General features: G+C 38.7%; 1 protein-coding gene across 7 annotated transcripts in view; it reads left to right on the top strand.

Moving 5' to 3' along the window:
• The window catches only part of RAD54B (RAD54 homolog B), a 744,820-nt gene that overhangs the window by 103,044 nt on the left and 624,028 nt on the right, over positions 1 to 17,748 (top strand). For 6 of the 7 annotated variants that reach the window (XM_079116906.1, XM_079116911.1, XM_079116912.1 and 3 more), the window contains one exon: positions 1,499 to 1,807. The exons of the other annotated variant lie outside the window; for it this stretch is intronic. In XM_079116906.1, the coding sequence (XP_078973032.1) occupies positions 1,499 to 1,716 (218 nt within the window). In that variant the 3' untranslated portion in view covers positions 1,717 to 1,807. Of the gene's footprint in view, positions 1 to 1,498; positions 1,808 to 17,748 lie in introns of those variants that run through there. 7 annotated transcript variants of the gene reach the window in all.

The following is a 17,748-nucleotide window of genomic DNA, read 5'->3' as shown; positions in this document are numbered from 1 at the left end:
GTGATTTTCTCTAGTCTCTATGATTTAAATACCTGTTACATTTAGTTCCCTCTATAAAGTAATAACCTTTCAATAGAAGTACACTATATTTAGTTCTAATAGAAAAGCCTTAGTTCTTTTAAAGATAGAGATTTTGTTTTAAAGTTAATGGCCTAGCTCTTAATAGTATTGTGTGATTTACTATAGCTTAGGCATGTGATTAGGGTCATAGTAGAAGGTTACTGGAGGTCATGGTTTATCACAGTAACAGGAGACTGGGTAAAGGTTAAATTTTAAAGAAAAATGTGCGTTCTGTAGGTTTCGGGTCAAGAAGAGCCCATTGTGGAGAAATGTTAAGTGAGATAGATATGCCAGATGGCGCCAGTTAGCTGACTTTACAACCTAACTTCTGTTATCTATTGAAACTTCTAAAGAAGTGCTTTCTTTATGTTTGATCACAAGATATTTTGGGTGGTGGGAGCAAGGGTATATAAGCTGTAAAGGAGTTCAATAAAGTTGTCAGCATTCCAACACTGACCCGAGTCCGTGTGGTTTGCTGTCCATCGCCGACGCTGCGCCGCCTAATCTATTGGGGGCTTTTACATTTCAGGCCATTAGGGACCCTTGGACTCTGCTGCTAGGGCTGGTCCCCGGCACTTGCATGACTTTAATAAGCACTTTTTTCTTTTTTGTCATCCTTTAGATCTTTTTTTAAAAATTTTTTTAGTTTTAGATGGACAGAATATCTTTATTTTATTTATTTATTTTTGTGAGGATTGAATTCAGTACCTCACACATGCTAGGCAAGTGCTTTGTCACTGAGCTACAACCCCAGCCCCATCCTTTAGTTCTTAATAGAACATTTCCTCAGGGAGCCTCTCACTTAACCTTCCAGACTAGGTCAGCCTCTCTTTCCATTTGTGTTTAGAGTTCCCTGTATCATTCCATAATACCCTTACCTCTGTTTGTAATGTAGCCCCACAGTTCCTTGTCTTCAGTTCTGAAATCTACAATGCCCAAAGTTTTTTTTTCCTACATAAATTTACAACAAAATTATTTGTGGCAAAATGCTTACCTAAAACAGATATGTTTATTGGTAGTCTAACGCATTTCATAAGACTTTTATCTGACATGCTGTAGAATACTAATGAGATTGATTATGGAGTGCTTACCACATTATTCCAGTTATATTCTGAATTTGAAATCATATCTGGCCTCATAGATTTTAGATAAGGGATTTTTAACCTATAATACATTTTTGGATGATTATTTATTTAATGTAGGTTTGTTCCACTGAACATAGGTTCTTGATTTCAGAGTCTATGTTTTTTCACAATTTTTGCTCACAATGATCAATTCAACACATAGCATATAATTTGTGGAAAGAATGAACTGAATGTTTTATCTTGAACTATGGTGATCAAATGTTATAAATCACAAACTCATTGTCATTAAAAAAGTATTGCATAGAGTAAGATATTGGTTGGTTTAAGGATTTTCTCATTGTTATTTATTTCAGATGATTCTTCGGAAAAGTTTGCTATGTCTGGACATTGTCAGCTTGACCCACACCACCAGAAATCAAACTCCTTGAAACCTCTTTCCATGTCACAGCTGAAGCAGTGGAAACATTTTTCTGGAGATGATTTAAATCTTACAGATCCTTTTCTTAAAGGAATAAGAGAAAATGTGTCATTCTTTTTTCAGAACATAACCAATCAGGCTACTGCCATGTAATGAAAGATCGCTTCATGATGTTCCCTTGCTCCCATTGTAAAATTTAGCATAGTAATTAAATGTAATTTTTGAAAATTAATAAATTACTTAAATTATGTTTTGTTGCAAAATGTATCAGTTCTTATACAATAGTAAAATTGAGTTAATTAATTATACTGTCATGTATAACTATAAAGACCAATTTTTTTTTTACTTTAATGGGTTTATTTTTCTTTCCACATTTTTTTATTGGTCCTTTATAGTTGTATATAATAATGGTATTTGTTACATATTTTACATGCACATAATAATATAATTGGGCCAATATCACTTGAGTTGCTTAATTTTTGTATATATTCTTAAAATTTGAAAATGAAGCATTAAAGATGTGCTTCTTTCATACAATTATTTCAAGATTTATGTAGTTTTGTTAAGTATTGATGAAAGCATTTTTTTTTTGACTAAAGCATTTTCATAAGGAATATGAAAAGGTAAAATACTTTGCCTTTGAGAAACCTAATCTGGTGAAGAGTATTAGATATATACAACTGAAAACTTGATAAATTAAAATCGTAGTTCAAGGGAGAAAGAATCTGAGGCTAGAATTGGAGATGCTGAAGATGTTGAATGTAGTTGGCTGCAGGGCAATTTGAGTGGGGGACTTTAGAGCACTAGTTCCTAGGCTGGGACCAAAGACTCTTGGTGGCCTGATATGCGACAATAAAGCCATGCCCATCAAATATTGTTTGCACACTGAATAAAGTTCAATCCCTATCTCCTGAGGATTGTCTGGAGTAATTTTTGGCATTAAAAAGAGTTTTAATGCACAAAGCAAACTTTCGAGGACTAAGATCTACAAAGAGAAAGGAATTACTCATTTCATCTCTAAATGGTTGTCAACTGTAGTCAGCTTTTGCTTCCACTTTGGAAAATTTCTTTTAGACTGAATATAGTCTTAAGGTGTTGAATAAAGATTCAGTTATTGAGCCAGGCTTGGTGATGCATGCCTGTAATCCCAGCAACTCAGGAGGCTGAGGCAGGAAGATTGCAAGTTTGAGGCTAGCCTCAGCAATTTAGTTAGGTCCTAAGCAACTTAGTGAGAACCTACCTCAAACTAAAAATTGAAAAGAACTGGGGATGTATCACCCCTGAATTCAATCCCTAGAACCACCTTCCCCAAAAGAAATTCAGTTACCAAATATGATTCTTCATCATATCATTGAATATGACTTCTTTAGATATGTAGTACTATATCTGGGCATTTCACCATCTAGGCTTCATAAACATGCAATTTGGGACCAAATTTGTCAGGCAGTAGTCAACTAATAATAAATAAAAATGGCATTTCTTGACACTATATGAGACTTAATATATGTCTTGAATCATATTGTCAGATATAAACTCTTAAAAAGTGATAAGAGGGGCTGGGGTTGTGGCTCAGTGGTAGAATGCTTGCCTAGCATGTGAGGCACTGGGTTCAAGTCTCAGCACCACATATAAATAAAAAAAATCCACTGACAACTAAAAAATTTTTTTGCAAAAGTGATAAGAGCCTTATTAACTTGACAATGTCTTGTAGTAGGAACTAGGGTATGCTGCTTGGATTGCTCCCTTTAGTACCAACATGCTTATTTTACTGGTTGCCACTACTGCCAGCTGCTGAACATTCATAGCCAAATCCTGTCCCAAGCATAGCCCTCATCTGAAAGAGGCTTCCTCTCCCGAGGTTAGACTCTCCCCAAGTTGACTGGCATCTAGTGCTAGCATCCTTCACTCAACTTGGGACAACTCTAATGGACCATTCCAGTTCCACAGATCCTCAGACAAGGCATTTCTTGCAACTTCATGATAAATGAGCTTCTTCCTCAGTCCAGTTTTACTTCCTTCACTCTCTTATGTTGTTCCAAAGAGCATTTCCCACCAAATCCCACCAAATTGCATTTGCAAGGCATGCAAATCTGCCTTGGTCTGTTTTCAGGGAACCTGGCCTAAGGTACTTTCCACTGAAGAAAAGCCATCTTAATATTATAATTGATGACATCAAATTGCAAATACTTGTTGGCAGATGACCATTTAATGGAATGAACTGATAGTGTGAAAGATTTTTTTGAAAATTAGCTTTATATCACTGTTTGCATTCCCTAAAATTCATATGTTGAAGTGCTAAACCCCAGTGTGATATAGGGAGGTTGTTCCTTTGGTTGCTAATTAGGTTGAGGGCAGAACTCTCATGAATGGGATTGAACTTCTTAAAAGAAGTCTTGAGAACTTACTTCCTTTCTCTGCTCTCTGTTCTTTGCCTTGTAAGGATAAAAGATGACCATCAATAAAACAGGAAGAATGCCTTCCAGACACCAATTGGGCTGACACCTTTATCTTGGACTTCTCAGCTTCCAGAAGTGTGAGAAATAAATTTATCTTGTTTAAGCACTAAGTTTATTCTATTATAGCAGCCTGAACTAAGATAAGCACATTTTAAAAATAGGCCATGCCCAAAAGAATTGCTGCTTGTTCTAATGCTTTTTTTTTTAAAATAAATGTTTATTTCAGAATAATTTTAGATTTATAGAATGTGCTTATTTTTAATGCCTCTTGGGCATTGTGCTGTAGTTTGGGTGTAGAATATCTCTCAAAGGCCCAGATTTGGTCTCACAATGGCATTACTAGGAGATGGTAGAACCTATAAGAGGTGGGAGCTGATAGGAGGACTTTTGGTCTTTGGTGGTGAGCTCTTGAAGGGGATAGTGGAACCCTAACCCTTCCTCTTCTTCCCCGCACCCCCCCCTCCCCATTTTCTAGCCATGAGGTGAATAACTGTTTCACCAGATGCCAAGCACCATGATGTACTGCCTTGCCATGGACCCCAGAGAAAGAAGGCCAACTGATCATGGACTGTAACCTCCAAAACTGTGGACCCTTTTTCTTTATAAGTTGATTTATTTCAGGTATTTGTTATAGTAATGGAAAGCTGACTAATAATTCACAATATTGTGCAATCATCACCGTTATCCATCTCCAGAAGAGAATTCTGTTTTACAATATTATTTTTTAGTTGTTTATGAACCTTATATTTTCTTTATTTATATGCAGTGCTGAGAATCAAACCCAGTGCCTCACACATGCTAGGCAAGTGCTCTACTGCTGAGCCACAACCCGAGCTCTCCAGAAGAGAATTCTTAATGGCTCTTTTCATACTTCCCTATGTAAGGCCCCCAAAAAGGAAACCCCAACTCTGTCCCATGGATGGATGGCAACCCCAATCAACCGCAGGAGGCGTCACTTGATGCAAACCGCAAGAGGTGTTTATTCCAGCGCGCTGGGACCCAACTCCAGGAGTCGAGTCCCTAGCAGAAAATCTTGTAGGTTTATAAAGGCAGAAACCACACATCGGGAGGGGTCACACATGAAAGGGGGAAAAGGGGGAACAAAGCTGCCAGGAAATTTCAAAGGGGGTCTGGGTTTGCTGACAACATGTTTCACAATGTTTTACAACAGGCTGTAGATTCTGGTCAATAGTTTCTGGTAATCCTACTGTTTGAGCACTATCTGGCTATCAGGCTCAATTTACTCTTTTACTCTCTGTTTGGGAACAGAGAACAGCTTTAAGGGCTTTGTTCCCATTACTGGGAGGGAAACCTTAGGGAGTTGAGATAAAACAGACAGCTTAAAAAAATGTCCATTCTTTCATTTCCCCATTTTCTTTTCTGGTAAGTTCTAATCATGGAACTTCTGTCTCTATATACTCTTCTCCAAAGCTATTTCCTTGGCGGAGGGACTGGTATTGTTGCCTGAGCATTAGTACCTGTACAGCACTTACTCTTTCCCTGATGAAGGTGACTAGGTGATTTCAGGCAGGCAAGAGCCCAGGGGGCGGGCCACCAATTAGCAGCCCCTTGTTTGCAGTCCTTGGTAAACAGTCCTTGATAAAGGCAGGTAAATTTGGTAATCAATGGGCTCCGGAGATCCTTGACATTCCATTCTTCCAGGGGCAGTCTCTAACTTCCAGAGGCAGATGATTTTATGGCCATTTCCTCGATTTGACCCGATCCCCTATTTCTACACTAACTACCTGTTCCCAATTCTGGCTTCATTCCCCCCTCTAATCTCAGGAACTCCATGCTGCTGGGGAAGGAGGTCGATGACCGCTCTAGCTTCTTCGAGCTGGAAGTGGGTGGCGTGGGGCAAGCAGCTTGGAGTTCCTTTTCTAAAAATCGGGTCAATCAAGGGGTCCCAGGAAGAAGCCTGGTTGGGGAAGAGCAGGTTGTAAAGTCATCTGGGGGCGGCTGCTTCTATGATAGAAGAACAAAAAGACATGAGTACTGAAATGAGATTAGCACAAAGTAAATGTTGCAGCATCTGAAACATGCCACTGAGTATCATGAAAATGACAGAAGTTAATCTCTCACCAGGAGGTGGAAGAACTGAGAAATTGTTCCCATAACTAGGCCTAGCAAAGGCTGGAGAGAACAAGGCCTTTATTTGGGGACTTTAACATTGTCATAGATGTCCCCAGAAAATATAGTTAAGCTACTTAATGTCATCTGATTTTGTAAAATATCCCTTTATTGGTATAACCTATGTTTACTAGAGATCTCTATACTTCTGTTACTTAGGAATAGATAATCATACTAGCAAACATAGATTAAGTCTACCTGTGTAGCTTAGGAAGGTCTTAAACTGACTAAAAACTTCTGACTCTGGCAGTTTCTCTTGATAGTTATCAGGCACATTTGCTGAAGAATCTTTCTTTCATTTGTAGCTTCCAGCCTTTATTCTAGTGGGCTAATACAAGTGTACATCTTAAGTTACATTTAATTATTATTTCCTTTAAATGCCCAAGAATGGCTATATTTTGGTTTTAACTGTTTTGCTGGGTATCTAAGATCAAGTTGGTCAAATTGACCTGGTTCCTGTCTTGTTAAAGAGTCAGCTGAGTTCCCACAGGGGTCACTCGTACAGAACTTAAGAGCGGCTCCTTAGCTCCACCAGTGACTTTGATTAGGCAGGGTCTCTTGATGAGGTGACTTCCTTTAGAAACATCAAGGGATGTTTCCCCTTTTCCATGACCCTCCTCTGCAGCAGATGCACTGGATAATTTTTCATCCTTTAGTCTCAACAATCTCCTTGATCAGGAGGTTGTGTGACCCAGAGTTGCAATGCTCCTTAGAGAAGTTCTCTTATTCCCTGGGTTCAGGCTAACGTTGAGGGCAAGACCCAAATATGGACTTTTCTTGACCTCTGTATTTAACTCCAATTTCTAAGTTTGATCTTAATTATCCAGCAAGCCAGTCTCACCAGTCATAAATTAAGAGTAATGGGCTTCAACTTTAATGTCCATAACTTTACAGTTTTTTACCCTTTTATCTAACTGGAGTCTGTATTAGTACTGGAAGTTACCACTATCTATTCTATAGGTGATGGCTTATTATCACAAGTTACCTAGGTTGTGTGTTCTTGGAGCAGCTACTTCTGCAAAACATTAACAGGTAACAGTTTTACAAAATGAAATTAGCAAGAGTAAAAATATATTCAGCTTGTATAATAGCTATCTTGAATTTCGATTGAGAACTACATTCTATCCCCTATTTGAGATCACAGTACTTTTACAACAAGAACCAATCTTTTGACTATAACTTTAAATAAGCTGAAGTCTGGCTTATTTTGGAGTCACTCTAACATGCAGTGAGATGGGAGGCAGAGCCTTATCTCAGGTAAGGCAGGGCTCTTTACAGATCTTAAGTGTTCTAATTCTGATGTTGATCTTTGCTTCTTTTCCTTAAATACCATTAAGTAGTTTACATATACTGTTTCCTGAGTCTATATAAACTTTATAATTAACACAATTTAACATAGTATCTAAAACATGAATCAAAGAAAGGATGAAAGAGCTTTTAACTTTCCTTTTGTGTGATTAAGTGGCAAAATGTTTTCATGTTTCTTTCATATTTCACAATATTAACCTTTAAACAAATCAGACTCTAATGTTTAGAAATACATTTACATTTGAAATTCTTTATCTTAGTGTAAAAAGTAACAAATTTTACACATACCCTATTGATAGCAGGTCCTATAATAGAACATCAAATGATAGAAATAAATCCCCAATAAAATTTACTCTTTATAAGTTTAAGATTACCATTACAGACAAGTTTAATCTGGAGGATAGCAGAGCTTAATAAATTCCTTGCTTTAAAAACTTGTGGTCCTGAAAAATATGAACACATTTAATATACAACTAGTGACCATTTCACAAATACCTTGACACTTTTATCTTACCAAATTGAGTTTTTAAAGAAAAATGTAGACTGTAACATAATACAATAATCTAACAGTTGTTTAACCATAATTGTATAAACCCCTAATTTTTAAGACTAATTGTTCTAAAGAATAAACTTAATAGACACAAAGTTAAGAGTAAATTAGTGTTTCAAATCCTTGTCATTTTACCATGTTATTCTACCATATAGATTAAACTTTGGTTTATATCAGAATGTTAGTATTTCACCTTAGGAAAAACCTTCAATAGTTTTAGCTGTCTCACATACATATAACCAACTTAGTTACACACAAACTTGTTGAAACTTGCCCTTTACTTACACCGACTTTCTTAGCACTTACTTAGACCCTCATGTATTTCATCAAACAAGCACTTTCTTACCCAGAAACATTTCCTTTTTCCTTTTACTAAATATATTTCCATACCCAGAACCTTTTATTTTCTCTTTCCTACTCGTTGACCCCTTTTTGTTCACATTCTGAAACAACTCTTATGAAATTTCTGAATTTAGATAAATTACTCTATTTTAATAAGATTAACTATTCTGTTGTTTATAGTACTCTAATTGAAACACAGTTGAAACTTTTGGGACCCTTTGTATATAGAATTGCACTTGTTAGGACATAACTCTTAGTAACCTTGTTTTTAGTTTAGTGATGACACAAAGCAAGTTTAAACCCTTTTATTTACCAACCTATGAAAACACCAATAATGTTTAAGTATGATACCCCATGGAATTTAAGGAGTTAAAAGTACTCGATGTTATTTAACAATTAGCATTTTAACTTTGTAAGTTAATCAGATGTCTCTACAAACACATTAGAGTAATCCCATACATGTTAACTCTAATTCACTTATTCTGTAAAAAACCAAGATATCAGACAAGTGTCCTGAACAGTATTTGCTGTCTCTTCCCTGTTGAAGAAAAGTCCTAGAAACAATTGATATTAGACATTTTATTAACATCAATATTTTATTAGCTTGACCACCTAGAGACTTGCAAGTTATTTTCAAAGACATTTTACTCTTATTAGTTTACCCAATTTGAACCTTTTTTAAATCACGTGAATTAAAAGTATCTGGATCCATTTTTAAATCTTAATTTTAGGAGCGCTCAGTTTTGATACAGACAAAACATGACATCAGACAGCACAACATACAAATAACACAAAATCAAACCCTTGTAACTTTATAGGTGAATCTCCATTGCAGTGTAACAGATGTTCAAAAACTCTAGTTGAATAAAAAATAGAACTGATCAAAAAATCATGAGCTCAAAAAAAACATATAATTAAAAATATAGCATTTACTTTGCTGGAGTTTTAAAGACTCTTTTTACCTTTTCTTTCCCTGGGTTTGAGACCGGTCTCCTACTGAGCCTTTAGGCTTCTTTTATTTATATTTCAATGTAAGCCTTGACTGAGATCTGGAAGGATCTAACAGGTTTTAACAGAAACTCTGTGTCTAAGGCATTTTAGCCACCTCATCAGGACAGGTTGGATGTTAAAATTATGAGACCTTATTTTTCATTACTTTTGAGACTGAAGCTACTTTGCTAAGTTACCCTTCAGGGCTGTCGGGAGGGGGAGTCCAGAGAAGGAACCTTTGGGGTCCACCCGAGAGTAGCCCGGTCCGAGAACCCCCCAGTTGTTCCAACCCTTCCTCCACCTTGTCCGCCACAAACACACAACAGAACCAGATACAGACGGGCACCAATCTCTGATCCACCAATTGAACCCCATCAGCGCCCTTACCGACGGAGAGTACCAGGCGTCCCTGGCTCTCCTTCCACCCTTAGGGCGTCCCCCAGGGCTGCAACCTGTGGCCCCCCAGGCACGTCTGCCGGCCACTGTTCGGCCACTCTCACGAGTCACCGAACGGCTGCCACCGAAACCGAAAGCACGCTCACAGAACCAGACCAACTAACAAAACACAAGACAAAGACAGACAACTTCGGGGTACCCCTTCTTACCTCCAAGGTCGACTCCGCGGATGAGGGGGGGGCCATCTTATCCCGGGCGAGCCCCCAAATGTAAGGCCCCCAAAAAGGAAACCCCAACTCTGTCCCATGGATGGATGGCAACCCCAATCAACCGCAGGAGGCGTCACTTGATGCAAACCGCAAGAGGTGTTTATTCCAGCGCGCTGGGACCCAACTCCAGGAGTCGAGTCCCTAGCAGAAAATCTTGTAGGTTTATAAAGGCAGAAACCACACATCGGGAGGGGTCACACATGAAAGGGGGAAAAGGGGGAACAAAGCTGCCAGGAAATTTCAAAGGGGGTCTGGGTTTGCTGACAACATGTTTCACAATGTTTTACAACAGGCTGTAGATTCTGGTCAATAGTTTCTGGTAATCCTACTGTTTGAGCACTATCTGGCTATCAGGCTCAATTTACTCTTTTACTCTCTGTTTGGGAACAGAGAACAGCTTTAAGGGCTTTGTTCCCATTACTGGGAGGGAAACCTTAGGGAGTTGAGATAAAACAGACAGCTTAAAAAAATGTCCATTCTTTCACCTATAACTGTCAACCCAAAGCTATTTTCCTTTATTCATTCCTCAATACCTCAAGACCTTCATCCCAATGGCTCCCTAGCTGACAAATGCAGTGAATTCTTTTCAGTCTTTATCTTGGCTTCTGTGTACTTTAGATATTGATGAATGCTTCTTGAAACTCCTATCTTCCTAAATTTTGATTAAATGATTAAATAATTCATGATTCCACATGAATATAACAGGAAAAGTCTGTATCTCATGATACTTTCATTCTAACATGCAGAGAAAGAACAATACACATATATATATGGTGCATGATGGTAAATGATATGGGGAGAAATAAGCAGAATAATAGTGATATTAAGTTGGGAATAGAGATTGCTATTTATTTAAGGTTAATTTATGCAGAGACCTGGAAAAAGTAAGGAAGTAAGAACCATGACATTCCCTGGGGAAAATGTTGCAGACAGAGGAAACCTTAAGGGCAAAGGCCTTGAGATAGGAGGAGGAGTATTGACATGTTTGAGAATCAGCCTGGAAGTCATTGTGAGTGCTAAGAGATAAGGTCAGAGAGGTAATGGTGGTGGGGATCAGATATTACAAGGCATTGAAGATCATTGTGAGGTCTTTAGCATTTACTTTGAGGAGATGGAAAATCATTTCAATTTGAACTGAGGAATGGCATGATCTGAATTGCTCTGTGATGAGAGCAGGTTGGTTAAATCAGCAGGTAGAAGCAAGATAAATTAGGGTAGTATAATCTAGGCAAGGAGCTATGGTGACTTAGGCCAGGTAATAGACATTAAGGTGTTATGAAGTGGGTTGGATTCTGGATATTTTTAAAGGCAAAGCAAAGAAGATTGAATGTAGGGTGTAAGAAGAAAAATCAAGATTGACTCCAAGGTTTTGGGCCTGAATAAATGGAGAATAGAATTGTGGAAGAATGAGAAAATTGTTGGAGGAGAGGCCTGTGGAGGAAAATCAGAAGGATTTGTTTTGGCTTTACAGTGCTGGGACTTGAACCCAGGGCCTCATGCATGTTAGGTAAAGGCCTCATGCATGTTAGGTAAGAGCTTATCCCTGGCCCCAGAGGTTCATTTTTGATGGTGTCAATTTTGATATTCCTGTTAGACATTCAGAGGAGATGTCAAATAAACAATTTGATATATCATTTAGTTCAGAGCATTGGTCAAGCCTGGAGATTAATTCAGGAACTGTCAGCATCTCAATTTAAAGTAAAGATTTAGATAATGTTATCCAGATGGTAAAGTACACTAGAAAAGAGAGAAATCATCTTAATATAGGGATAAACTAATATTTGCTAGCATTTACTAAGTGCTTATTGTGTTCTAAATGCTAAGTGCTTTGCATACATAAGCAGTTCTATGAAACAGGATTTTATCTTGGACAAACTGAATTTCCCCATCTGTTCAGCGATATATCCAAAGGCGATTGTGGAGCTTTTCTATGAATTGTGCAGGGAGATCAAGTAGTGAGGTTTGGATAGCACATAGAACAATAATTAACTTATTGCATCAGAATTCTTTAGTCTATCCTTAGTCTATTAAACTCAGGTGAATCTCTCAAAACCTTGAGTGTTTGTTGCCATCAAAATACAATGAAGAAAAATGTGGAATATGGAAGACAATCTGAGAGGGAAGAATGAGGAGAGGGAAAAATGAGAAAGTAGAGGAAGGCTGGGACTCAGTTAGATAAGAAACTCCCCATGTTAGGGATGGGAGTGTATTTAGTCAGCTTTTGGTCACTGTGACCAAAGTACCCGATGTAACAACTTAAAGGAGTAAAGATTTGTTTTGGCTCACGCTTTAAGAGGTTTCAATCCATGGTCAACAAGCTCCAAGGCAGACAACATCATGATGGAAGGGCATGGTGGAGGAAAGCAGCTCTGCTCGTGGCGACCAGAAATGGGGGATGGTGAGCAGGTATAAGATATAGTCCCTTATGAGTTCTAAAAGTTTTCTGGTGGAATTTCCTGGTTCCTCTAAGTATATAATCATATCATCCGCAAATAGGGATAGTTTAAGTTCTTCATTTCCTATTCACATCCCTTTAATTTCTTTGGTTTGTCTAATTGCTCTGGCTAGAGTTTCAAGGACAATGTTGAATAGAAGTGGTGAAAGAGGGCATCCCTGCCTTGTTCCAGTTTTTAGGGGGAATGCTTTCAGTTTTACACCATTTAGAATGATATTAGCCATGGGCTTAGCATAGATGGCCTTTATAATGTTAAGGAATGTTCCCACTATCCCTATTTCTTCTAGTGTTTTGAGCATGAAGGGGTGCTATATTTTATCAAATGCTTTTTCTGCATCTATTGAAATAATCATGTGATTCTTGACTTTAAGTCCATATCTCTCACCCTGCACAAAACTTAACTCAAAATGGATTAAGGACCTTGGAATCAGACCAGAGACTCTGCAGATTATAGAAGAAAAAGTAGGTCCAGATCTTCAACATGTCGGCCTACGACCAGACTTCCTCAACAGGACTCCCATAGCACAAGAAATAAAAGCAAGAATCAATAACTGGGATAGATTCAAACTAAAAAGCTTTCTCTCAGCAAAGGAAACTATCAGCAATGCAAAGAAAGAGCCTACAGAGTGGGAGAATATCTTTGCCAATCATACTTCGGATAGAGCACTAATCTCCAGAATCTATAAAGAACTCAAAAAACTCTACACCAAGAATACAAATAATCCAATCGACAAATGGGCTAAGGAAATGAACAGACACTTCACAGAAGAAGATGTACAAGCAATCAACAAACATATAGAAAAATGTTCAACATCTCTAGTAATAAGAGAAATGCAAATCAAAACCACCCTAAGATTCCATCTCACCCCAATTAGAATGGCGATTATCAAAAATACAAGCAACAGGTGTTGGAGAGGATGTGGGGAGAAAGGTACACTCATACATTGCTGGTGGGGCTGCAAATTAGTGCAGCCACTCTGGAAAGCAGTGTGGAGATTCCTTAGAAAACTTGGAATGGAACCACCATTTGACCCAGCTATCCCACTCCTTGGCCTATACCCAAAGGACTTAAAATCAGCATACTACAGAGACACAGCCACATCAATGTTCATAGCTGCTCAATTCACAATAGCCAGATTGTGGAACCAATCTAGATGTCCTTCAATTGATGAGTGGATAAAGAAACTGTGATATATATATACAATGGAATATTACTCTGCCATAAAGAATGATAAAATTATGGCATTTGCAGGCAAATGGATGAAATTGGAGGGTATCATGCTAAGTGAGATAAGCCAATCTCAAAAAACTAAAGGACGAATGATCTCGCTGATAAGTGGATGATGACACATAAGGGGGAGGGTGGGAGGAATTAGTGTTAGGGTTAGGGTTAGGGAGGGGGGCCAAGAATGGAGGAAGAAAGCACTGTTTAGAGGGAAAAGAAGGGTGGGAGGAGTGGGGGGGAAGGGAAAAAATAATAATCATTACCATATGTAAATTTATGATTATACAAATGGTATGCCTTTAACCCATGTACAAACAGACAAACAACATGTATCCCATTTGTTTACAATAAAAAAAAAAAAAGATATAGTCCCTAAGGGCATGTTCCCAGTGACCTACTTCCTCCAACCATACCTCACTGGCCTACAGTTTCCACCACCTCCCAGTACTCCATTCAGTGGATTAATCTGCTGATGATCCAAAGCCCCACCCCTGAGCACTGCTGCTCTGGAGATCAAGCTTTTGACACATGAGTCTTTGGGGAACACTTCACATCCAATATCTATAACGGGGAGAATACTGGAATAACAGAAATTCCTGTTCTGCAGGAAGTCGAATGCTAACAATTATGGGAAGTAATGTTTTCTCCATCTCTCTGGACCCAGTCTGAAATCTGGACTCTTCCCATGATACAGTCTCACCTATAGAGAGGTAAGTGATTTTTGTAGTAGAAATTTCAGAAGAGGCTGTTTCATGAGAGAGTTCAGGTGACAAGGGACAAAAACATGTGACATGAGAGACCACAGGCTGGGAAGCATCCAAGATGGCAAGTCTTCTGGGAATCATGAAAGACCTTTGGACTTTGGCAGTCTAGGTATTTGTGGAGGCCCAGACTCAATCCAGACTTTAAGGGACCCCCAGTTAACATCTGGGGTTGCATGTTATAAAGCATCTTTAACAGATGCTCAATTTTTGAGAATTTGCCTTCCCTCTGCTTTGTGGTGCTGGAAATTGAACTCAGGGTCTCACACATGCTGGGCAAGTGTTCTACCACTGAGCTACACCCCCAGCTGTTCCCCTTTCTCTAAGCTCCTACTCAGGAGCTCTGCTGTGTAGCTCTTAACACATTATCTATAACTGCTTATTTTCTTTCATTCCATTCTCATTAGACTGAACTCTTTGAGGACAGGGATTTCATTTTACTCATCCTGTTATTCTCAGGATGTTCTATGGTCCTTGGCAAAGAAACAGCTACTTAGAAATTGAATAAGGTAGTTCACCTCTTTGTCTTTAACTGTCTTGTTCAGTTTCAAAGTACTTCCTAGGCCAATTGTTGAGCACAGTCTGTGCTTGATAAAAAAAATAAAAATAAAAAAAACCACCGAAAATGCACCACTCTTCTTTTTCTGTTTCCATGATTTCTGTCAATATACTGCATAAACCGACAAACGTTATTGGTGCAATTGGTGACAAATTTGAGTCACATAATTCAGTTCTAATTACACAAATATACCTTTCACGTAACTTTATGTGATAATATTCTTGTTCTAATTGACAATATAAATGTACTTCAATCATGTTCTCTTTAGGACTGAATCACTAATGATGAAGTAAAATGTGAACAGATCTGATGCACATAATTTAACTTCCAGACAGCCTGTCCTCCATGCATCCCTGAAACAGAGTGTATGATAAAGAATCAAATAAAAAAACTCAGCTGCCACTTACTTGAGTTGTGTAATTATGGCCTATAGTTTATGCTGCCTGGGCAATTTAATATATGTTGGCAAGATTGAAATTCTATGACTTGCAGCAAAACAGTATGTACAATCAGCAGATGGCACTGTTCCTCTAATTTGTTTCCAAATCACTACTGTGTCCCAGAGAGGTTTGTAGATGTGCTGTTTTGGGGTTCAAGGAAGGATTTAACATGGCTCGGTACAAAGGGATATTATTTTATCCTACCTTGTATGATGCAGATTTTCTTGGTTAAGACTAGTTTCCTGTGGTACTTTTTTATGGTTAGACTGTGTTTTTTGCCTCAAGCCATAGCAAATTTCCATCTCTAAGACTAATTTTTTGTCCATAAAATCAACACCAATTCAGAATTCAGCTTTTATGTTTTTTGTTTTTTAAACTATATGTGGAGTGCCCTTTTGGAGTTTGTTAGCCTTACTTGAAAATCTGAAGTGTTAAATATATTTTTTGTAAATTTTTTAGACTTATAAAAATTATAAATTTCTTGAGTATAGCAATTTAGAAATATTTGGTTGGCATCTTCCTTGTTATTCAACTTAGATCTAGGATGCCTAGATATCCCAAGTGATTTCGAAACTTGTGTGACTTGACCACCTGATGGAGATATTCACTCATTATTCTGGGTTTGGGACCTCTGGGAATCAAACTCAGAGCCTTGCACCTGCTAAGCATTCACTCTACCACTGTGCTGTGCTAAACCCAAGTCCCCATTTCCTGATTTTGAATCACATTGGGAGACCCTAAAACCTAACAATAGCCTTCTCAAATCTGCTTCAAACCTTCCAATGAATGTCCTATATTAAATCACATTCTGCCTAGACTATTGTTTGTTTCTCTCGCTGAATTCTGGCTGCTACAATGTTTAGTTTCATCTCCTCAGCAAGTCCTTGAAGCAAGGGACATCCAAGGTCTCCAAGCCACAATCTTCTAGTTGTCCAAAGAGGGAAACAGAAAACATCTCCCATTTTGAGAACCATAATCCTAACTGTACATCTGTAAGCTCCCTTCTGCCTGAAACCTGATATTTCACAGGGATACAGAAATTAGGGTGTGGATAACTTTTGGGGGCCATGCTGCCTATGGCATTAAGGAAAACGTAGGAAACCATTGCTGACATTGATACTGGTGTTGAGAATCAGGTCAACCCTTTCCCCTGGTATTGAAGAAAGGGTGGGGGAGGGAGGCACTCCTCCACAGAGAAGGGGGTCCAAATTGTTGCCTGAGGGAGTGGGGGTATTCTGCCCTTTTTATCTTTTCTTCTCTTGCTCTCTTCTCCCCTTACCTTGCCTATGTGGGTAAAAGGTGGGAGAGGGGTCTTCCAGGGGTGCCTCTCTATGTCTGCCCAAAAGGGCAGGAAGGGAGCTACCCAGGGGATATTCATTAACCACCTCTTGTTGGGAGGAACAATTCCCTGGAGACAGGTAACCTTGGCAACAGGTTGGAGGAGAGGGAAGTGCTCTGGAGGTATTAGCATTTTATTTCCTTTTGGATCAGCCCCCATCTTCCTGACCCAATAATTCATTACCTACCTTGACTGTCCTTTTATCCCCCTGCCTCAACATCGTAGGTGCCCCACACTTATAAATCTGCCGATGATTTAGTGGATCATGTAGTCTTACCACCTAAAAACTGGTTGGCAGGAGTCCACTCATAAATTCTGCTGTCACCCAAGGAAGAATGACTTCCTCCTCTTCCGTTTAAGAAATTCCATGAGTGCAGAAGCTAATCACATCTAGAATCCAAGTGGTAAGAGGGTTTGAGATAGTTTTTAGCCTATCTTGCTCTGCAAAATAGAAGCGAGTGGAAACAGAAACTGAATGCCAAAAAATAATACTGATCCCAAGAGATACCATCCTAGAACGTGATCTGGGATACAGGAGTTTGGGGAAATTATGAAGACTTGAGTTCATTTGGTTGTGGTACCTCGGGTTGTGAGATTGGTGGCCTGCAGGATTCCTGGGGGCTGGATACAATCACCTCCATTTCTGAATCTGTCGTTAGCAGGAAGGTCTTCTCAGAGAATAGTAGTTTGTAGCTAGCAGCTGGAGGAAAGCCTTCCTTCCGTATGGTAGAAGGTAAGAGAGTCACAGCAATCACTGGGCCTTCTGTCTTCTTGTGTAGTGAATATATCAGTCTGCAGGATTCTCTGATGGGGCTGGATAAATGAAGAAATATTCTCAAGTAACTGAGATTTCAAATTCCCGCTAACCCTGATGGGTGGGGAAATCTGAGCCATGTCCATCTGAAAAATAATGACATGATAGTTAATCTTATGTGTCAGCTCGATGGGCTAAGGGATGTCCAGAT

The sequence above is a fragment of the Sciurus vulgaris genome, assembly GCF_902686455.1.
Source record: "Sciurus vulgaris genome assembly, chromosome: 1".
Lineage (NCBI taxonomy): Eukaryota > Metazoa > Chordata > Mammalia > Rodentia > Sciuridae > Sciurus > Sciurus vulgaris.
This window is presented reverse-complemented; position numbering and strand designations above follow the sequence as displayed.